The sequence below is a fragment of the Daucus carota genome, chromosome 1 (assembly GCF_001625215.2).
Source record: "Daucus carota subsp. sativus chromosome 1, DH1 v3.0, whole genome shotgun sequence".
Taxonomy (NCBI): domain Eukaryota; kingdom Viridiplantae; phylum Streptophyta; class Magnoliopsida; order Apiales; family Apiaceae; genus Daucus; species Daucus carota.
In genome coordinates, this window is record NC_030381.2 from 37,927,347 (window position 1) to 37,950,442 (window position 23,096).

The window sequence follows — 23,096 nt, forward strand, 5'->3', positions numbered from 1 at the left end:
ATTTACTAAACTGCCCTCAGCACTCCTCTCACGCCTTTTCTCTCTCATCTTTATCTCTCCCACTCTGAGAAACATAGCGAGACAAAGAGAGAGAGAGTTGTTACATACAGCGATGGAGAAGCAGAAGAAACGGCCGGAACAACCTTCAAGTTCCGGTAGAAAAAGCTTGAAACGCAAGCTCGAAGAAGATTTCGAAGACGATCGCGACGTCTTTTCTCTCACTTGCGACCAGGATCTCCTCCTCGAAATCCGTGCGCAAGTTCAAATATTGGAGAACACTTTCTCGTCGATCGAAGCGGATCGTGCTTCGGCCAAGCGCGCGATTCACGTCATCTCTGAGTTCGCTAAAACCGGTAGATTTTGTGCTTCGTAATTTGAATTTTTACTCGTTCCGTACTTTTTGTTGTTATGTTTCGAGTTTTTCAAATTTCAAATTCAAATTATACACACATGTATTGTGTGTTTTTGTATGTGTGTATTGATATAGGTGTTTTTGCAGAGGAATATGTTAACATGATTGTGAAATCGGGCGTGGTTCCGGTTTTGGTGAGGCATCTGCAGGCACCGCCCCCACAGAGTGACTACAGTCCGAGACCCTACGAGCACGAGGTTGAGAAAGGGAGCGCTTTTACGCTTGGACTCCTGGCCATAAAAGTAATTATCTAACCTATTTTTTGAATTTAACTTCCATATTTCATAGGATTGCATTATTTTTTGTAGAATTAGGGATCTTGTTTATTCATTAGAAATGTCTAATAAATGTAAGTGTGGGTTTGGTAAATTGATGTATTTCACTATAGTTTCTTTGTCGCAGACTCGTAATAGTTAGGCAATTGTTTCTGTTGTCGCAACTGTGGCAAGTTATAAGCGTCAGATATTGTAATTGAATATATTGTGGAATCTCTTCATGATTTGTGTACATATTTTAGAGTTAGGACAACTTTAACACTTTTTAATTCCCGCATACCCCATTGTATAGCTACATCAAAGTAAATCATCTAAATTAAAGGACACGATTACTTGATTAGTTGATTGTACAAGCATCATGAAACTCCTTCCGCGCTTTGTTCAACCGGGGATCTTGTTTTCTAGGGATTGGGAGGCTAGGTTTGTCAAGTCAGGGTCAAAGTTTACAGAAAATGCTTATAAGAACAATATATGGTTTCAGTTTCATTTTAAGGCATTTGGTTTATGCATTCAATACAGTTCACTGTATTGAAGAGGTTTTATCATTAAGTTATAGTAATACTATTTTATCTTTTCAATGTAGCAAAATAATTTACATAAAATAGAATATGTAATCTTGTTCACTCTAGAATCTAGACATACCCCTTTTATATTTTGCAGTGCGTCAGTTTTAATGGTTAACTTTTTTACCTTAATGGACCTCATCATTTAAAGGAAAACATTACTCATTTCTCCATGGCTCTTCCATTGAATATATCTGCATTCCTGATCGTCCATAGCACTTCAACCACCTATATAAGATGGAAATGCAGGAGTATTAGTTACATTTAATGGATTGGTCTCGTCTTACCAACTTAGTTTTCCTCTGTAGAGTGCAACTCACAAGGGCAATAAATTATATTATAATGAATATAGTTCAAGACAACCTAATAATCATGTAGTTATTTGCAACTTGAATCAAAATAAGAAAATATAGTGAGTTGAGCCAGATTTAATATATATAAGTACAAGAAATGGAGAGTGAATCCATCTCCATAAATATTTTATTATTTCAATTTATAAGCTTTTCCGTTTGTGCTATTTGGATTCAATATAGTTACTGCCTTACTGGTTAAACGTGCAATGGAATATTAATTAATGGATATTTTGTTTATAAAATATTTTCAATATCATCTTTTATTGGTATAATGAAATTCGAGTGGAAAATTAAGTATTTAAATGAATATCATTTATTGACGTATTGTGCCTAATGTTCCTGTCAATAAGTGAACTCCAATGTATTTTATAAGTGGGTGGACCCGGTTTCACACTTGACCTGGTTTAAGACGTATCATCTTGCCCCTCCACCCAAAAGAAAATAATATTAAAAGTTGTCATTGTTAAGTGTAAATGGTCCCAACAATTTGTGAACAGTGATTACAAACATAACTTCATTGGTCTGTCTGTGGTGTATCAGCAGTTTTACATTGAGATGGTCAAGCATAATTCAGCACTCAGCAGCACTGTTACAATCATTGCAATTACACCTTGAATGCTTTAAATTTATCATTTTTAAACTGTGAAACTGAATAAGATATGTCTATGAGCTACCTTATATTGAGACATTCACTATTATCAGTTAAGAAATCCTTGGTCCTTATTTTGGAGTTGTTCCTTGATGCTAATAAGCAAAATTTGATCGACCTCTCCGTATGTACAATACTGATGGTGCAGGATTCCGCATGCATGCGTCTACAGTTTGTATGGAGTGTTTTTTTTTGGAAGAAGCCAAAAATTAAAATTAAGAAGCGATTAGAGTTTACAATTCTTTTGGAACTTTAGATTCAATTCTTTTTACCACGTACACATCCCCAATGTAGTATGTTTTGCTAGTCCATTAAGGAAACAGAGTGTTATTCTTCCTTTATGCAATCCCTCGTGGTCTTTTATAAAGTTGGTCTAAAAAAAATTCCCGTCTTATATTTTGCGCACAGGATTGAGCTTTTTCTTATCTAGCAATCACTTGTGTCAAATATGTGGTTTTCCAATATCTTTATGTAGGAGTGACTTGGTGAGGCAAACTAACAATTATTTGCTATTTTCTGTCGTAAAAACTGCATTATATATAGTTTGATTTAGGTTATATATATATATATATATAGTTAAAACACGACTAAAATTTCACCACACTTAAATTAATGTAATATGCATATATTCAAGTTAAGTATATAATTATCCTTAAATTTATCAATATAGACATTCCTTTAAATAATTGTCCTTGCTAATTAAGGGCTTGATTATGTGACTTAGGAATTTTTATTCGTTTTTTCTAAAGTTGTTTTTGTATAATACTTTTACTTCTCGATGTAAATTATATTAAGTGCAAGTATATTCACTTTACTATTTTTAATATTTCTTTAGCTATTTTGGAACAGTGATCAATCCAATATCATTATTATAAATTGTAAATATAATCAGTGTATACTGTTTCTTAAAATTTTTTTGGAAGTTTGAGATTTTAGTAGTTAGTTTGAATGTGAAACCCAACTGCACCTATCAAGATCAAAGAAAACTTACAAACGTGATTGCAGTTGCTGAAAAATTGCACTTAATTAGTTGCAGTGAGATGGAGTTTAATGTTAACAAATTGTTTCCTTCATGCTCATTTTTGTCTTTAAGAGATGGTTTTTCATTAGTGCGTTTATGTTTTTACCTCTTTATGGATACATAAGAAGTTATTAATTTTGAAAAGGTTTGGTTGCATATGCCAAATTCTCTCCCTATATTATTATACAGAAGAAAGCAGCCAAAAGTATGGTCTAGCTAACCCATCTTCATTTAATTGTCTGTGATATGTACTTTGGCATATCTTTACTGTTGAACAGCCCGAACATCAAAAACTCATAGTTGATGCTGGAGCTCTTCCCCATCTTGTTGATTTGTTAAAGAGGCACAAGAACGGTGACAATTCTCGAGCAGTGAATGGTGTAATAAGGAGAGCAGCTGATGCTATTACAAATCTTGCTCATGAGAATAGCAGCATTAAAACACGTGTCAGGTTGGTTTATTTTACTGTCTTCAAGAATGCAACTTAAACAGTGTTTGTGACGTTTTTAATCCTATATTCAGGACACAAGGTGGCATCCCTCCCCTTGTTGAACTCCTCGAGTTTTCTGATGCAAAAGTCCAGAGAGCAGCTGCAGGGGCCCTAAGGACTCTTGCTTTCAAAAATGATGAGAATAAGAATCAGGTTGATGTATATCATTTTTATTGGAATACATTTTACGGTGAACTTTGCAGATTAGTTTTATGACAGTAGAAAATTTATATCTGTGGTTTTCAGATGGTTAAATGTAATGCTCTACCTACCCTCATTCTGATGCTTCGGTCTGAGGATGCTGCCATACATTATGAAGCAGTTAGTTCTCTTTTCATTACTCTTGTTGGATATTGTGCATTCCATAGTTTATATCCTCCCATTCTAGCTTCACCTCATCTGCAACTTGAAATGTCCTCTGAATTCTTTTACCAGGTTGGCGTAATTGGGAATTTAGTCCACTCGTCCCCCAACATTAAGAAAGAAGTCCTACAGGCTGGAGCTTTGCAACCTGTAATACGGTTACTTAGGTACTATTATCTTCGCTCATCCATCTGTGCCTGCTAACTTTTAATTCTTTCTTGTCGTAACACCCTCATAATGTGGAGCTTCCCTGCAACTGGTAAAACAGTTGTTACGCCCTTATGACACGGAGCTTCCCCCAGCTGAGCTCGCTTGTAAGATGGTCTAGGGTTGTATCCTGATGAGCGAAGATCTGGCTTCTGATCAGACTCAGAAGACTTATATCAGTTGCTCCATATATTGGTTTAAGTGGATAACTAATGCATGATATCTTACTTTATGTTTTGAGGGAAGTGGCAACTTTTACAGCCGTGTTCGTTGTTTCAGTTAAGGCCCATACTTGTCAGACGATGACCAGATATTGCAAAAACATTCTCATCCCTCCAACCCCCATTCCTTACAATTTGTATGTGATTTATTAGCGTAGTATCCACTATGTAGCTCGGCTCTTCAGTTTTGGCCGACGTATCTGTGGCGTACCCTTGGACACTCGAATACAACACTTGTTCATTATCAGAGAAATTTAAGCACTTTGACTAATAAAAAGGCCTGTACATAGGATGAACGTAAGATGTAAAATAAGTTGATAAAAAGAAAAAAGAACAGGAAAAGAAGAAAGGAAATGCCCCTCCGTTTTGATGTAAGGACGTGTGTTGATATATGATAATAGAAATCCAACATATTTCAGGTTACAAAAGTCATTTTTGATTTGCGCAAGTTCAGTACAAAATCATGTTTCGTTGTAGTTTGTTTGATTTTTGCTACAATATCTTATCCAGTACAATTATTTCTTAATGCTCTATGGCATAACTCTGTACCTGTCTCCTAAAGGAGGACAAGGTACCCTTTTTTGCTACCTTTCACAAATATTGAGTCTGACACCTGGATGTGTTGCGTCTGACATTTTGTACCCATATATAAAGCAGCATAGATTTTATGTACTGGACAGGAAATACTTGTGACAAAAAATAATTTACGTTGGCTGCACATCACCTAAAAATTGCCGGCAAAAGTTTGATCAGAAGATATGAGATTAATTGTTGAGGTTTGCGAGTTCAAAATTCAATGTTAGGGTGGCACAAGTTCAGGGTGTAAACTTCAGGGTTAAAGGTGTAAAGCTTTTGGAATTATAGTCGGAGAAACCTCAAAACACTATCATGAGAGTGGGTGACTCGCAGAATTGCTTTAACTGTCACTCACTTTATACAAACTATCAAGTTTATGCAAGTGAAGCATAAATTTTACCTGGCAACTTTAAATCTGTCCTGTTTTGATATGTGCAGAGATACCATTTCCTCTTACTAATGCCTCACCTTTCTCCCTGATATTTGTTCAATTCTAACTATTTATTGCTGTCATTACAGCTCCTGCTGTCCTGAGAGCCAAAGGGAAGCTGCATTGCTCCTTGGGCAATTTGCTGCAACTGATACAGACTGCAAGGTGGATATCATCTCTTTGTTCTAAACTGCAATTTATTCACCAAATAGCTATTTAGAATGTTCTAAACTTAAAAATATTTCTATACTGGTTTGGTGCTGTTTCTTGTGGGAGTATATCTGAATTTCAGCCTTTTGTACTCAGTTTTATGTTTTCACTCTATTTAGTGACAATATTTGTGCAGGTCCACATTGTTCAAAGAGGTGCTGTTGGTCCGTTAATCGAGATGCTTCAGTCCTCAGATTCTCAACTAAGGGAAATGTCAGCTTTTGCACTAGGCAGATTGGCACAGGTATATTTCCATTCTTTTCTGCGACTCTTACTCTCTTATATGTTCAAGGTGATAATTTTGCTTTCGCAGTGAAAGTAAGTTGTGACACTTCCATAAACAGCAAGGCTTTTAGGAGGCCTCCTTTGATGACTTGATAAATAAGCATTTATGTCAATGGTAGAGTATATTGTAATGACAGCCACTCTATAGTTAAATATGCAATGTTGATAACTATGATGAATTGACGATGTATGTTTCTTGTGTTAGCTTCCATTTGCCAGACATTATATCATTAATTGAGGATACGTGGGATGACAGCTAATACTTTGCCTACTATGTTGTACAGTCTTGTTACTTTCTAGTATAAATTTAAGTTTACTTTAATGTAATTTATAAATTTAACAGTTTTTTACTAATAAGATTGTTTGAATTAGAATGTTCTTTTTTGTTTTCTGGTGATACATACACTAGATAGAAAAGGTAAAATCTCCAGTTGATATTAAATATATAATTGTGGTAACAAATGAACAACTCTCAATGAAATACTAATCTGATGTGAAAATAAGTATATCTCCGTTTCTTTTTTGTTTTCTGGTAAATCATACACTAGATCATTTTTTTATTGGAGACCTTGGAAACTACATGTTCTACAAGCAGAACATTGCAAAATACATCATTATGCAAAATATGATCTGCTTAGGGTACATATATAATCTCCAAGGTCTCCAATCTGTACACACACACGCACATATAAACGAACTGATAAAATAAAGGAAAAAATAGGTTAAAATCTACAAGTTCGATTGTAAAATATGTTATAATAATAGTCTAATGGGTAATAGGGATATCTTTGGCCAATAGTTATTGTGAACTTACTGGACTATAAGCTGATGAGAAAAACAGAGATTTTTCAAAGCATGAGATGAAAAAGTTTGCACATAAAGTCATAACTTATATTTTCCAGAAAGCTTTTTATAAATTAAACAAAGCTTTTAAAGCTGTTCTGATTCAGATGTTCTTGTCACAATTGTAACTGATGGTTCCTTGTTTTGTGCCAAACATCCCTGAGACCAATAAAACTGATTACCACAATATTGCTGTAAAAGGCAAGCTCAAGCTCAACTAGTCAAGTTTACCTGATAGTTATTAGTTATTAGTAGAATTCACAGCCCTGCATAAATGTAAGGAGCCATTATTAGTACCTTTGCCTGGGTGATTATATCTATGTTTGTATGTTTTTATTCTTGTAGAATTTTTTGTATGATAGATTGCTTAAGATGCTCCTATTGGGCTTAAACTAATTTTTACTTGTAGGATTCACATAATCAAGCTGGTATTGCCCATCGTGGTGGTATTGTGCCATTGTTGAACCTTCTTGACTCCAAAATCGGATCACTTCAACATAATGCAGCATTCGCACTCTATGGTCTTGCAGATAACGAGGTACTGTAGTTTCTGCTGTCTATTTTCCTAGGCTTCTACATTTACTTTAGTTAATGTATATTCTCATTTGTTGGAAGCTCCTATTGTAGGACAATGTTGCGGACCTTATTGCGGTCGGAGGTGTCCAGAAACTTCAGGATGGGATTTTCCTTGTCCAAGTATGTTTATATCTAGCCTTGCTTTTAGATAATTTATATCCACCCTTAAAAAAATTTTATTAAAGGTTTTTTTATAGTAATTTTGGTAAATTGATCACTACTATTGTTTCTATCCCCTACTATAATATTGTAAATTCACGTGCAGCCAACAAGAGATTGTGTAGCCAAGACATTGAAAAGACTAGAGGAGAAGATCAATGGACGAGTGAGTTTGTTATCCATTATTTTTATAAAACATTAATATTGACTTCCTAGTGTATTAATATTGCTGAATGCTATTATGGAAATTTGCTTCCTTCAAAAGTATAGTGGTAGAAAACGAGAGTTGGTTTGTCATCTAAATTTGAATTGAATGCTGCCCTGGGGATTTCATGTGGACTAAATCTGTAACCACTTAAAGTGTCTGATGAAGTTCTCTTTCCTAAACTCATAATGGTGTTGTGTATTTGTTAACATTTGTTTTTCTAGGTGTTGAATCATTTATTGTCTATTATGCGAGTTGCCGAGAAATCTAGTCAAAGGCGAGTTGCATTAGCTCTTGCTCATCTTTGTTCTGCTGACGATCAAAAAGCAATCTTTATTGACGGCGGTGGTAATTTTATTGCATTGTAGTCAACTTAGTATTAGAACATATAGATAGTATGTGCTGGCTGCCTTGCCACATGACTACATCCTGTTCTGACGATACCGCGCCTCATTCATTTGCATCCCTAATTCTGCAGGTCTAGATTTGCTTTTAGAGCTTCTAGAATCACCCAATTCAAGGCATCAAAGAGCTGCGTCGGTGGCTTTGTACAAGTTGGCTGACAAAGCCCTGTCACTTTCTCCAGTTGATGCAGGTCCTCCAACCCCAATTTGCCAGGTCTGTCTAGAGTTTTTTTTTTTTATAATGTAGTTATGAATAAGAATGTGTCCGTTTTTATTGTGCTAGAGGTATTTTTACGTATATCTGCTTTGCCATACTATGGTAAGGTTATAGCTGAGGTAGTTGATTGTAGTTTCAACTAAATTACTGTTTATGTTAGATATATAAGATATGATGTGACGTCATGTTTACAATAATATCCTTTATAATGTGGCATCGGAATCTCTCTATATATACATGTTTTTTTTGTCACCAAATTAACATACATGTATCAGACCAGTGAGATATTGTTTACCGCAGGTATACTTGGGTGAACAGTTTGTCAACAATCCTACACTCTCAGATGTTACCTTCTTAATAGAAGGTAATTTCTCTCACTTAATAATTGCTTAATAAGTGGGGCCATGAGACTGAATTTTTTATCCCGGTGCGTTTTTGCTGTTAGGTAAGCGGTTCTATGCACACAGGATTTGCCTGCTTGCTTCTTCTGATGCATTTCGAGCAATGTTCGATGGTGGCTACCGGGTATTTTTCTAGTTGTACATGTCTGATTTTATCAGGATAGATACATCATAAAAGCATCAGTATTCAGTTTCTGCTTAATTATATACTATCTTGTAATTTATTGAAGAGAAATCTTAATTGTTTTCATGTGTCAGTTTCTTTTCAACAAGAAATTGTTGGAAAAACTTTCGTATATAAGGTGGCCGCTGTCTTCACAAGTTTATTAAGTTTCTTATGCACGCGATACAGTTGTAGTTTTCCTTTCAGAAATAAATAATTGCACGATCCATTATAAAACTTTCTTCCCATACAAACTTAATTTTATTGTTACCATAATTTAATTGCAGGAAAAGGATGCCAAGGATATCGAAATTCCAAATATTAGGTGGGATGTATTCGAGTTGATGATGAGGTCCATTTCTCTTTAGCCCTCTTTTCAAAGAAAAATGATTATGGAGAAACTAGAAAATAAACATCACAGAGGGCTAATATTCATTTCCATATGTTCTCTGCTTACAGATATATTTACACAGGATCAGTTAGTGTCGATTTGGATGTGGCACAGGATCTTTTGAGAGCTGCGGATCAGTATCTACTAGACGGGCTTAAGCGATTGTGCGAGTGCGCCATTGCCAAGGTGAATCAAAAGTCAATTTGGTAAACTCCAATTAGCAAGACAAAATAAATCTGACAATTTATTATTTCTAACATTAGGACATAGCAGTGGAAAATGTCTCTCTCATGTACGATCTGTCGGAGGCCTTCAATGCTATGTCATTGAGGCATGCATGCATTTTTTTTATTCTGGAAAAATTTGACGAACTGAGTGTTTTGCCATGGTATGTTGCCTTTTCTTCTCCATCCTTTTGTTCTAAGCATGATAAAGATAGGATGCTGTTTGGAAGGTTGTGAATGTACTTCTGTTGCTTCATGACTCCATCTTAAAATATATCACATGAAACAATGCTAATTTGCGAACTATCTTTATCTTTCAGGAATCAGGATAATGTTTAATATCACATGCATTAGATATGTATTCAATATTAATATATCTGTACATAGTCCAGCTGGTTTTTTTTTGTGACAGTTTGAGATTCTTACCAGTTGTTGATATGTAAAATACCAGGTATTCGCAATTGATAAGCCGCATCTTACCAGAGATGAACAATTACTTTGTGAGGGCGCTTACGAGGAATATCCAAGCTTGATGTGTTGATTAAAATTCTAACTAAAGTCGTCAACGGATGTACAAAATTTAGGTGTTCCCTTGTAACTTTTGAAGAGAGGATGGAAGCAGCAAAGCTTGCTTTGCTGTTCGGGTCTGGAAGCACGATTGTAGTCTCATTAGTACGGACAAATATAGAAGTATAGATTCAGGCTGTACCTATATCCATGCCCGGCCCTCTTATTTAGGTCAGACATTAGGTCTATTTGTTCAACAGGAAACTTGTGATATTTGTTTAAACCCAAGAAGAAAAGAAAATTTACGGGAATTCTTGTTGTCTGTATGGATGTTATATAACTTCAACATGATGTATTCTTTCAACCAGGAGGATATCATGCTCTCAATCTCTCATTGATAAAGGCGGATCCAAATCCGAAATTAGGAAGGATCAGATTAAAAATTGATTTGATAACTTCTAACAAGAATATATATATAAGCAAATAATCATATATTAAAATAATATTATTTTCATAAGATCACCTCCCTATCCTTTGTATTCTGAAATATATTCATGATGGCTTTATTTTCAATTTTTTAAAATACATTATTCAATCAAGTATCCGATTCTATTCCGAAACGTAATTGTAACAAGTTGCAACAGTAGAACAAAATAATATATCGTTTTCCTTATCTTTTAAACAAAGCAAAAGAAATATATCCTTTCCTTACTATTTTCGCAAGATTGCATAAAAATATATATATATATCAAATGGCATCAATTTTATTTTAAAAAAAATTGAGAGAGGTAAATTTCAATTTTGCAATCTATAAACATTTATAATATTAAAAGAAAATTAAGAGGGGTCAACTGCGGCTATAGAATCCGCCTCTGAGTCATTGACATGGCAAAATTACTACTCCATATAGCTATATGAAGTGAAATAAAATGGTTTTCCTGCATGTTTCATACTAGAGTTGTAAAGAGAAGATTAATCTCTTAAAATATTAAGATCGTAGCTCTTTACTTGATAAGGCATAAAACAGGTTTACTGTTGAAAAACGTAGAGAGAAATGTGATCTGACAAACCACCAACTGCAATCCTATGAAGACTGTTAAGATATTTTTTGTCACCACACTCTCTATCATTCAAACCGCCAGTTTCTGTAGCATAGTTGGAAATATATGTACAAACATCAAACTCTCCGGAAAACCAAAAATTGAAACATATCTAACCTACAGATTGACAACCTCTGGCGAGGATACTGAATAGAAATCCTAAAAAACCATCAGCATTTTCCCTTTGCCGGGTATTTGGCTCCGGCACAAGCTGTCCTTTGGTATGAAATTAGGTATTACTGTAGCAGATAGCAGACTGATGGTTTTCTTCAATTACATTTGAATCTTTAACGGGCAATTGTTTGTGAACAAACTGAGTCTTCATTGTTTTGCCAGCAATCCTTGATTCCACATATGCGTATGGGACGCTCTATGGGAGGCACAGCAGAAACTTCCTTTTCCAGCTGAGAACAGTATGTCCCAAAAGTTTGAAGACTAACGTTTAGCCGGAAATCCAGAGCAAACAAAAACCTCATCTCCAACTTGTTAATCTCCGCAGTGCTTACTCCTCCCACTTTGGCATAGTATGCATTATTGAAGAACCTGCAGAAACATGTGCAACATCAGATCTACGGCAAATCTTCATCGACAAATAGAATCAATCATAACATGGAGCACGTACAAAACATGCAGCAGTTTTCACTTCCCTCACTGCCACTTTGACCAATTAGCAATCTCTATGACTAAATTTATGCATATTACTGTATATCATTTATCAATTGATACATGAAACAAATGTTCCCTATGGTAAAGGGTGTGCATATTAACTTGTCAAGAAACATTAAATAGGGATTACTACTTACGCATCATCTATAAACTTTGCTGCCACCATTACACTTGTGATTAGAAGCCGGTGAACATTTAGGGAAGTTAACGGCACGTTGGTGCGCTGAACGAATCTATCTACATAAACTTGAGCAACAACAAAGCAAGATGGGCTACAACATGAATACTTGAATATTCGATTAATATACTGCTGAATTCCCAAAGCAGGTGCTTTTGAACCATGAAATATTGTGACGGCATCTTTAATTTGTGTGTTCTCCATCAACTTTTCATTGCTTTGAACAGATTTCTCGAGATACGAAGAGAGAAGAGAAAGTACTCTGGGATTTCTAGGACTTCGCTTGCCTAGATCTTGAAGCCCCAAACCTAGGCACATATCAGAGGCTAACGTCTCGACTTCAAGTGCTAAAGTTCCCATAGCAAACAAAACTGCAATAAAGTAACATCGATAAGAAAATAATATCTAAAAGTGTCACACCCTTCAATAAGGTGATGTTAACACAAGTCTAATACTCTAATTTAAATTTTAACAAAATATGGAATAAATATAAAACATGGATTTCTCACACTCCAGAACGGGAGAGGAATTTGGAACTTCAGTAATGTAATTTCAATGTTGGAACTAGACGGTCATATATTACAGGATATTAGCTTGATATCACAATTGGCAACAACCAGAAAGCTTTACTTCAGGTCCATTAAATGATATATTAAAGCCAATACGTAGATCAATTTTGATGCTGAGTTTTACAGGGTGTACCAGATGAAAGAAAGGCACCGGATAGATCTCGAAAGGGCGCAAATATGACGATGCAGAAAGCAAGCAAATCCGTTCAGTAATGTAAATTCCTAAAGAGTAAAGGAGCAACTAGCAAAGTCCAAAAAGATAACTGCTACAGGAATAGATAAGCATAAGCTCCAAGATACGACAAAATCATCCAAGTCTAAATACTTCGTCTCCGTCGGCAGTCGATTTTACAGCTAAGCAGTTAGTAGCTATCATGCCAGCTCATCTGGATTATAAAATGCTACCAAGTCCTTTATTGAGTTCTCAAATCAGAATATCACGTTTCATTCTTACCAGTACTTGCATTATTTTTTATAACATTACTTGAGCTCCAACTTCCAACAACAGATTACCGCCATTTTTTCATATGATAGTAATCGATAACAGAATTTCATGCTGAATGAATGAGTTAGCATGACACTAACCCCCAACATGGGAAATATAACATACACGTGCTTCCATAATATTTGACAGTTACGTGATAAAGTTACGGAAACTCTGCCCTCAATCAGTTTGCGGTAGCAAACTAAGGGGCCGTTTGGATAAATTTAAGATAAACTTAAAAAAGGTGCTTATTGCTTAAAATAAAGAAGTGGACTAGAAGTGAGAAGTAAATTAAGACTTATAAGTGATTAAAGTGTCTGGGAAAGAAGTAGGAGTCCTGAAATAAAAGCTAGCATTCTCAGCTTCTTATAAGTGCTTCTGGCTTTTTACACAAACGGGTCAAAAAAAGTAGAAGCCGGCTTCTTAGCAGAAAAAGCAAGAAGTCTTGTTGCTCAAACAGGCACTAATAAAGTGACCAAAGAAATGTTGTGTTATCCTGCTTAGGGGTGGCAGGAACTCTATTCCAGTATCATACATTCTTCCACTATGACTTGTTAAATCGTTTGTAGGTATACTTATGCAAGCATCGCAGAGTAATTCAAAGCATGGAATCTTGTGTTATTATGCTCTACTTCTAAAAAGATGAGAAAGATTATTAAATTAATTAAAATATATAAATATAAAAGTAACGATATTAGATATATTATTGTGTATTACATGTTTGATGGGATCCCTAAATGAGAAACTGCCTTTCCTATAAAATAAAATGACTATATAATTTAACCTAGTTTTTATATCCTTGTAAAGTATTTGTGGTAACTCAATTATAAATAGTATCTAGGATCCTATTTATATAAATAAATACTCTATATCTATTAAAATAATCGCACCCTAAAGGACAAACCAATTTTATTTTATCAATACATCATACTTTAGAATTCCATATTCAAATTTTATATTTTTTATTATTATAACTTGACCCGAAATATTAGTCCATTATATCTTCATCATTTCAATCTGATCCAAATAAAAGATCAAACGGTAACTAGCGGAAATAAAAGATCAAACTGTAACTAGCGGAAATCTCTTTTTTGGCTTTAGTATAGTATAGACAGATGTGTTATGCAGCTGGTGAGAAGACCCCTATATTCACGCTCCACTTTTGAACCCTCAATCTGGACTTTCTTTAACATTCATGACCCTTAGAAAACGCAGAATCTCAAGAAGCATATCAAAATTTAGCCCTAAAACAACAATATGTGGGTGTTCATTAGTTATAACAGTGGAAAATGACATAGACATGACCGTTAGGAAACACAAAATTTCAACTAGCTTATTAGAATTTAGCCCGAAAATGACAACAAATTGGTCTTCATTAGTTATTACAGTGGGAGATGAGATATTATAAATTTGAGCATTAATTTGTCATATTAAGCTAAAAAATAGATATACTATTAAACCAAGATTACATGAGTGAAAGAAACAAATCTCGAGAATAGCTGAATCTATGTATCAAAAAATGATTCAAGGCAAGACTAATGCAAGACATTGAATGTTACTGTAATTCATCTAACAAGATATCATAATTAGCAATAAACAAAACTAACACAAGGGAAAGTAATAACTCAACTAATCTAATGCAGAAGCCAAAAAAGGAAAGGCCAAAAAGCAAGAAAAGCAAGTGAAGAATGTAAAAGAGGCAATGAATCAAGAAAAGCCAATGAAACTTACATATCCAGATATAAGCTGAGACAGATCTATATAGAAATCCCAAGTTCTTGAATTCTCTACATGACAGAAGCAATGGGTGTTTTAGAGAGATAGAGTGGATGAATCTATCTAAGAAAACTAAAACTTTACTTGTATGTCTCTCCCTCCCTCTATCTCCCTCTCCCTCTCTCTCTCTCTCTCTCAGACTCTCTCTCTCTTTTCCCCTTATTTATGACCAAAGTCCACAAGCAACTATAATTCCCTCTCTCTCTCTCTCTCTCTCGAGTTTAGTTGGCTTTTAGGTCGCTTCACATGGAAAATCCAACTGGGTGTAAAATGTAAAGAGATGCAAGTAAATAAGTAGAGAAGTGCAGGTAGAGAATATCTGTACAGAGTAGATAAGAGGGTATTTGTGTTATTTAGTAGGTGTATTTAATACATGAAGAGTAGAATATTAGTTGAAGTGAAGGCCACATCAGAAACTCACATTCACATGGACATAGACAACTAGACATGGTTGGTGTTTGAAAGCAGTGTCTGTGAGTGAAGCCTCCATCACAGCCGCTGTCGGTGCTTATTACTGATTCACAGCCGTGGACCCCGCTCCAGCTGTACACGCGCATCTGGCTCACTCACACGTGTCTCTTTATATTAGTATTATAACACATTTTGATCTCAAGATCATACTCCATGGCTCCCAACTCCTGGGCAGGGCTTTTTGAAAACGGGAAACTGCGAACGATCCGGGTTCGACCCAGAAAAATCTCGGTTTGATTTATTAATGAGTTAAATTTGAACATAATATTAAAAATCCAATTGTTGATAAAGTAAAGAGGATCACGATATGATTCGACTCGATAAATGATCAACACAATCATGTTCAACTTGATAGTTAGTGAATAAATTTGTTAATATGTTCGATAAACTTGTGAACTCGATCATGAACAAGTTCGTGAATCAGTAAGTTCGTAAATTAGTTCGATTAATAGACTCATAAACATGCTCATTTTGTTAATTTGTTAATAGTTTATGTCAATTTGAAGAATAAGTGAGTTTTTTATCAAGCAATAATATATTATTAAGCTTGTATATATGTCTATATTTTACATTTCAGTTAATTATTAAAATATAATAAGCACCACTATTAGCTGGAGTACATTAAATAGAAATATATTATATATTATATCAAATATTCATAATATTTAAATTTATTCATATTGTTAAAACATAAAATATTTTTATTTGTAATATTTTAAAGTTTAGTCTTTAGTTTTTGATTTTATATTTTATATTTTCAGTATTACGAGTGCTAGCAGGTGCTCCGTGAGCTTAATTCACGACTATTATATAATATTTTAATATGGTGGGCGTTTGGGTAAGATTAAAATAAGTGCTTTTTGCTTAAAGTAAAGAAGTGGAGAAAAAGTTAGAAGTAAATTACGACTTATAAGTGGTTAAAGTGTTTGGCAAATAAGCAGAAATTCTGAAACAAAAGCTAGCCTTTCTAATTTTTTATAAGTGTTTCTTGACTTTTTACACAAACGGTACGAAAGTGCTTCTAATTTATAATCATGAAGCCGGACTTTTAAGCCCTCCCCAAACACCCCAATGATTTTGATGGCACCACATTCCAGCGTGGTGATTAGATAGAGGCGATTATGAGATATGCCCCCGCCTTACGTGCTCAGAAAAATGTAAACCCCAATGGTCATAGACAATTAGACAGCAATATAGTGGGATGATTAGACTGCCATATTAGGAGGTTCTAATTTGTCCAAATTACAATAGAAAAAATACAGGTAATGGTGGCGTTTGTATGGGCTTAAATATATAGTATTCAGAGGAACTCACAAATAATTTATTTTTGACAAACAAATTAAAATCAAGAAAATTGAGATATCGCCTGGGTTAACTTTAAAAATTGTTTAGTATTTATAAGCGAGAATTTATTTATAGTTGAAATGTAGTTTTTATTTTATGTTTTTGAATAATATTTTTGAGTATTTATAAATTACCAGGTATAAAAATTATTAATAGAATAATAAATATTATTAATTACCTTTTAAAGTGGTACTTTACATTTTGTTAAACTAAATTTTAAAAATAAATATAAATCATAAAAAAATAAAATTTTCGATTTCACAGATTATGACTTATAAGTTTTTTTTTTTACAGAAATAGTACGAATGAGTTGTTTTGGAATTATAAGCCCAAAAGTCTGGCCCTCGTAATGATAATTGTTTTACTGATTTATTCTTTTTTTATTGAAACTTTTACTGATTCATTCTTATTTTTAAACTATTTTTTACAAAAATATAAAAGACCATTTTACTATAATATTTATTGCCATATTAATAATTTTATACATCATAAATTATGAATATTAAAATGTAAATTAAAAAGAAAATCTCACTTACAAGTTACAAAAAAATTTCAATTTATAAAAAATAAACACCTCTCGTAGGTTAAATAAAACTATGTCCGGTACACAGAACTATATGTGCGGAGAAGGAAGGTGCGGAGTGTTGTTCTGGTACACCTAATTGGATACCGTACCGGCGTGCCAAACACGACACACCGTTATCATCTATATTTGACTCTTCTTATTTACATTATCACGTACATTCTTGTCCCGAAGTCCCCTAAATTTTTTATATGAGGCGCATATTCTAATACTTTAGCAAAATATTATTTGATAATTTAATTTAATCGTTTTCTTTTATATAAATTTTTATTAAATTTTTTTTTTGAAAATAAGTTATAAACCTATGTTTTGTACTCCTGTCCCATCAGCTAGTTTACGTTCACTGTTTGCACGATTTTGAGACTCTTATAAAGTATAATCTAATAATATTTTTTAAATTTATATTTTCTTTGAATAAAAATTTAAACGTCAAACTTTTATTGAAGGAATTTTTTTAAAAAAAATTTATGAAATTATACTTTATAAAGTCTCAAAAATGCGTGCTGAACCTGCTGGACACGTATCTTAAAATGCATGTCGGTCAATAAAAAAAGTTGCAGGTAAATGAAAGGGACCGAAAGAATTTATCTTAATTTATAATAGTAGATATAAAAAATTAGAAAGAATCGAACACAAAATTAGACGGTTCGGAATTGCTCAACTCCGGCTTTGAACGGAAATCATATGCCGACTAACGTAATTTACCAGATCGTGTAATATCGGCCCAGTAATGAATCCATATTAAACATATTCAGGCCCAACGCTTCTTGGTATAGTTGACACTTGACAGCAAATAACTTGGTAGCATGATGCACTTGTTAGTTTTCAGAAAACCAATTCGGGTCCTAAAGAGAAGATAATTTTGTTTGCACACGCTCTGATTTTAAATCGCTTATCCGTAGACAAACAAATAGGAGTATATATTCAAAAAGTTGACTATGGATTGTTATACTTTTATTTATGTGAGTGATAAAAATAATCTATGTGTCAATTTAGCGGTTCCATTCGTAAATACTTTGTAGTTTTATCCCTAGATACTTTTTGTGATTAAATATATTTAAATATATTTTTATATAAGTAGATGTATATATTTAATAAATTTATAGATATATATATATATATATATTTCCATAAATTTGAGAGAACGAGAATTGAATGCTTGATTTGAGAAATAAAATAAAATTTTATTATTAAACTATTCAATTAAATATATATATATAACTTAAAAGGAAAGCTGAATTTTTGTTTTTCTCTTTGAAGATATGTAAGACACACATATAATATACCATCAAATCAAAGATTTTTTTTATTAATTTCACTTTTTTTATTAATATGATTTTTATCATCCTATAATTTTTATTTGGCTGAAAATATATTATTTATAATTTATTATTATGGACCATTATCATCTAAACTTAGCTCTAGAAAAAATATTAAATTAATTTAGGCCTAAAAAACAAAATAGGCAAATAACAAGTACAATATTCAACAATTGTTTTAATCCTTTCTTCAAAAAAATAATAATATTTTAATCCATCTCCCCAAGGCCCAAAGCTTTTTTTTAAAACCAAAACGCTCCTCCGCCACCACAACTACAAGAAACATCAGTCTAGGGTTTACAGACACACTCTCTCTCCCTCTCTCTCTCATCTCAACTCTCTCTCATTGTAAGTAACACTCATTCATAACCCTTTTCATCTTTGTATCTATTTTGTATCTATTTCGTATCTATGTTTTTTAATCTCTTTTGCATAGATCTGTTCTTTATTGCTCTAAATTTTGATTAAAGGTGAGATCTTTATGCACATTTATGCTTTGATTACAACATTTTATGCTGTTTCTATGTCTATTCCTTTTCTGCTGAATTTGTAGATTCTGAAATTTATGTTTTATATGGATTTGTGTTTGAAATGTTGGATATGGTGTGTTGTTCTGTTGATGTAATGTCGAGTTTTTCGTAATTTAATTTATCGGTAATCGGTTGAAATGTAAGGCAAGATGTTAAAATTCATGTCTAATTAGCTTTTGATTTTAAATTACTCATAAAGGCTTTTTATTGAAGAACCTTGCTTAAGAATACTCTATAAAGTAGTGACTTTGACACATTAAGCCCTTTTATCATCCCAGCTTATTAGATATAGTGTGTCTTTAGCCTTGATAAGTTTTGTTTGTTTTTTTACTCAAAATTATGTATTTCCTTGTTGTTAATCAGTTGGTTTGGTGTGTTCTTGACTTGTAGCAATTTTTGTAGCTGTATTTTTTGGGTGATGGCCTTTCTTGGAACAATTTGGAATAAAATGGTTTAAAACAGCAGAATTCAGACAAGGTCCCCTTTGTGGCACTCAAAAAACACAACTTTAACTTGGGTTCCTAAAAAACGCATCTTTATTTTGCAGTTTTGCTAATAAAAATGTTTCTTCAGGCACGATTTGATTTGCGTTTTGAAAGAAAATTTTGAAAGACAGAACATCACTCTAATGAGGTGGCAGATGTTAAAAATAAAAATAAAAATAAGATATTATTTTCCATTTGCTTGTGCCACAAAGGGTCATATTTTTGGGCATTTTAACTCTGAATTGTGTCAGAATGGCCCATTTTACAGCTGTATCTATATTATATGGAGGCTATGAAACAGTAAATGTTTTTAGGAACTTCTCGACCCAGACATTTTCAGAGTTTTCCCATGGTTTGTATGTGTATTTGTAATTCATGAATATGCCAGGACAAGCACACATCTATCTGCTTATGTTGTCATGACTACACTGAAAGGATCCACCCATAGCAGTGGTTTTGTATGAAATGGGTGGCATTTAAAGTACATTTAAATAATTAGATATTTTTTTAATTCTTATATTAAATTTTTACTTATATATAATATATACAGGTATTAAGTATAGATCGGACATAGATATGCCTGTGTTATCGTAATATTTAGGAAGATTTTTGCCACTTTTAAAGTCATATCTGTGCCGAGGCATTATTGGTTGGAAGCATCTGCACTATTTTTTTTATTGACTTGTGCTTGTAGGGCTGTGTTTTTCTTTTCTCGTGCCTTTAGAGAATCTTGCTAAAGTTTAAATATATTGGTGCAGTGGTGCATTATTTTAATTTATTATTTATTATTATTTTTTGATTTTGATGGTCTGCTCTTTTGTATTTTGTTCATGCCTAGTCTGCTAACTGCTGATTGTAGTTGTGATTAGTATTTGTCACTCGTCAACATGGTAAAAAGAACATATCTGAAGCCAGCAACACTTCTGATAGAAATCTTGGAATTGTTGTTCCAGGGGTTGCTTGCTAGCTTGTCTTTCTAATTGAAAATTGTAGAAAGGATGATTTTTTGTTGGAGTTTTTTTTATAATCTCCTGCTCTGGTTCTCTTAATCGTTTTCAGGTTATGGATACTGCAGTTCGTAATCGCACAATTTCTATCAAATTGTGGCCCCCAAGCCAAAGTACAAGGCTAATGCTTGTAGAGCGAATGACCAAGAATCTTACTACTCCCTCCATCTTATCTAGGAAGTATGGTCTTCTTGATATAGCAGAAGCCGCAGAAGATGCTAAGAAAATAGAAACCGTGGCGTATGAAGCTGCAAACCAGCATTTTGAGAAGGAGCCAGATGGCGATGGGAGCTCGGCAGTGCAACTTTATGCTAAAGAATCCAGCAAGCTTATGCTAGAAGTAATCAAAAGAGGTCCTCAGCCAAAAGAGAACGGTAAAGCAATTGAATCTGAGGAAGTTGCAGTATCTCACAATACCTTTTTTGATATATCTGGAGGTCGTCGAGCCTTTATTGAACATGAGGAGGCTACTGAACTTTTAAAGCCATTAGGGGAGCCTGGAAGTAAATTCACAAAGATATGTTTCAGCAATAGAAGTTTCGGCTTAGATGCTGCTCGTGTTGCTGAAGAATTTCTATCATCTCTTAAGGATCAATTGAAAGAAGTCGATCTTTCAGATTTTGTTGCAGGAAGGCCGGAGACAGAAGCTCTAGAAGTGATGACCATATTTTCATCTGTTTTGGATGGTTGTGATCTGAGGTTTTTAAATCTTTCTGATAATGCCTTGGGCGAAAAGGGTGTAAGGGCATTTGGGAGCCTGTTGAAGTCACAGCGCAATTTGGAGGAACTTTATCTGATGAATGATGGTATCTCTGAGGAAGCTGCACAAGCAGTGCGTGAATTGATCCCTTCAACCGAAAAGCTGAGGGTCCTCCAGTTTCATAATAACATGACAGGTGATGAAGGTGCAATTGCGATCTCACAACTAGTGAAAAATTCCCCATTGTTGGAAGATTTTAGGTGTTCTTCCACTAGGGTGGGATCTGAAGGGGGAGTTGCTTTAGCTGAAGCACTCGAGATATGCACCCATTTAAAAAAGCTAGATTTGCGTGACAATATGTTTGGCGTTGAAGCTGGACTTGCCTTGAGCAAAACCCTACCTGGATTTGGCAATCTTATTGAAGTTTACCTGAGTTACCTTAATTTAGAGGATGAGGGAGTTATTGCTCTTGCGGAAGCTCTCAAAAAGTCTGCCAATTCACTTCAAGTTCTGGAGATGGCTGGAAATGACATCACTGTCAAAGCGGCTCCTGCTTTGGCAAGCTTAATAGCTGGAGGGGACTCGATAACTAAATTAAACTTGTCAGAGAATGAACTGAAGGATGACGGAGCTATATTAATAGCCCAGGCTCTGGAGCAAGGGCATTCTCAACTAAAGGAAGTTGATTTGAGCACAAATGCTATCAGAAGGGTTGGTGCTAGGGCCTTGGCTCAGACTGTTGTAGCCAAACCTGAGTTCCAGTTGCTGAACATTGACGGGAATTTCATTTCTGATGAAGGTGTTGATGAGGTCAAGGTTGTATTTAAAAGTTCCCCAGCTAAATTGGGTCCATTGGATGACAATGACCCTGAAGGAGAAGACAACAATGAGGAGGATGAAGATGCTGCCAGCGATGAAGATGACGAACTGGGATCCAAACTCCAGGGTCTCGAAATCAAGCACGATGATTAGTTACAACATGGTAGCCATCTTGGCATATCATTATTCCTGGTTTTTTCTTAACGGACTAATGTAAGCAAAAAGTTGTGAAGCTGCTGTTGTATTATTCTCATATTGAAGTAGACTAGGAGGAACCATATCTTTTTATTTATTGAACTCTAAAAGACCTGGTACCTTCTTTAATGTGATGTATGCTTAAGTAGAGCTGATGACTATTTGGTTCTTTATATCTGGTTTATTGTGCCATGTTCTTAGCTATATTGTTAACAAATAGCTAGTTCAAATATTTTGGTCATTTATTTTTAAACGGGTATTTTTCAGGTGTGAAAATTTTAGTATTATTGCATATGCATATAAAAGATGGTTTTTTAAATATATAATTCTCTTGGAGAAATAGATGACCGCCTATTATATATATTCGGTCAATCGGTCATGATTGTTGGGGACTTTTTAAATGACATTATTTTTCGTCTGCTAGATGAACATCCAACAGTTAGGATTATAACATTTCTTACTGGGTCATGATTGTTCGGGACTTGTTAAATGACATTATTTTTCGTCTGCTAGATGAACATCCAACAGTTAGGATTATAACATTTCTTACTGGGTCATGATTGTTGGGGACTTTTTAAATGACATTATTTTTCGTCTGCTAGATGAACATCCAACAGTTAGGATTATAACATTTCTTCCGACGTCCAGTACTATTTTTTAACATATTTTTTAACAGTTTGATGGGTAAAATATCAGGACCCCACGTATATTTGAGGCAGTTAAAC

At 34.1% G+C, this 23,096-nt stretch overlaps 3 protein-coding genes across 4 annotated transcripts; 2 read left to right on the forward strand and 1 right to left on the reverse strand.

Annotated features, from left to right (window-relative positions):
- The first annotated feature begins 57 nt into the window (after positions 1-57).
- LOC108204558 (ARM REPEAT PROTEIN INTERACTING WITH ABF2) lies at positions 58-10,518 on the forward strand. Its single transcript, XM_017374062.2, has 19 exons — positions 58-353; positions 500-654; positions 3,552-3,724; positions 3,796-3,916; positions 4,010-4,084; positions 4,199-4,293; positions 5,650-5,725; positions 5,907-6,014; positions 7,308-7,436; positions 7,526-7,594; positions 7,740-7,799; positions 8,063-8,186; positions 8,317-8,456; positions 8,760-8,823; positions 8,905-8,984; positions 9,311-9,375; positions 9,483-9,600; positions 9,678-9,802; positions 10,090-10,518. Exons 1-19 carry the CDS (start codon positions 113-115, stop codon positions 10,169-10,171), a joined length of 2,100 nt encoding a protein of 699 aa, XP_017229551.1. The 5' UTR covers positions 58-112; the 3' UTR covers positions 10,172-10,518.
- Positions 10,519-11,271: 753 nt separating this feature from the next.
- On the reverse strand, positions 11,272-15,392 carry LOC108193351 (cyclin-P3-1). Of its 2 annotated transcripts, XM_064082732.1 has the most exons (4): positions 14,874-15,329; positions 12,792-12,921; positions 12,049-12,460; positions 11,272-11,788 (listed from the first exon to the last, which is right to left on the reverse strand). In XM_064082732.1, exons 3-4 carry the CDS (start codon positions 12,447-12,449, stop codon positions 11,533-11,535), a joined length of 657 nt encoding a protein of 218 aa, XP_063938802.1. In that variant the 5' UTR covers positions 12,450-12,460; positions 12,792-12,921; positions 14,874-15,329; the 3' UTR covers positions 11,272-11,532. The 2 variants fall into 2 exon arrangements, with proteins under 2 accessions (XP_063938802.1, XP_017215819.1); XM_017360330.2 differs by lacking the exon at positions 12,792-12,921 and having other exon boundaries at positions 14,874-15,392.
- Positions 15,393-18,853: 3,461 nt separating this feature from the next.
- Positions 18,854-22,544, forward strand: LOC108204723 (RAN GTPase-activating protein 1). Its single transcript, XM_017374305.2, has 2 exons — positions 18,854-18,983; positions 20,710-22,544. The coding sequence occupies exon 2, from the start codon at positions 20,713-20,715 to the stop codon at positions 22,327-22,329; it is 1,617 nt and encodes a 538-aa protein (XP_017229794.1). The 5' UTR covers positions 18,854-18,983; positions 20,710-20,712; the 3' UTR covers positions 22,330-22,544.
- The last annotated feature ends 552 nt before the right edge of the window (positions 22,545-23,096 follow it).

Excerpts from the sequence above, each read along its gene's own strand:
- LOC108204558 (XM_017374062.2), top strand. The coding sequence starts at position 113 with ATGGAGAAGCAGAAGAAACGGCCGGAACAACCTTCAAGTTCCGGTAGA. Across the intron at positions 4,294-5,649 it reads CCTGTAATACGGTTACTTAG|CTCCTGCTGTCCTGAGAGCC; the intron begins GTACTATTATCT and ends CTGTCATTACAG. Across the intron at positions 7,595-7,739 it reads ATGGGATTTTCCTTGTCCAA|CCAACAAGAGATTGTGTAGC; the intron begins GTATGTTTATAT and ends ATTCACGTGCAG.
- LOC108193351 (XM_017360330.2), bottom strand. The coding sequence starts at position 12,449 with ATGGGAACTTTAGCACTTGAAGTCGAGACGTTAGCCTCTGATATGTGC. Across the intron at positions 11,789-12,048 it reads GCAAAGTTTATAGATGATGC|GTTCTTCAATAATGCATACT; the intron begins GTAAGTAGTAAT and ends ATGTTTCTGCAG.
- LOC108204723 (XM_017374305.2), top strand. The coding sequence starts at position 20,713 with ATGGATACTGCAGTTCGTAATCGCACAATTTCTATCAAATTGTGGCCC.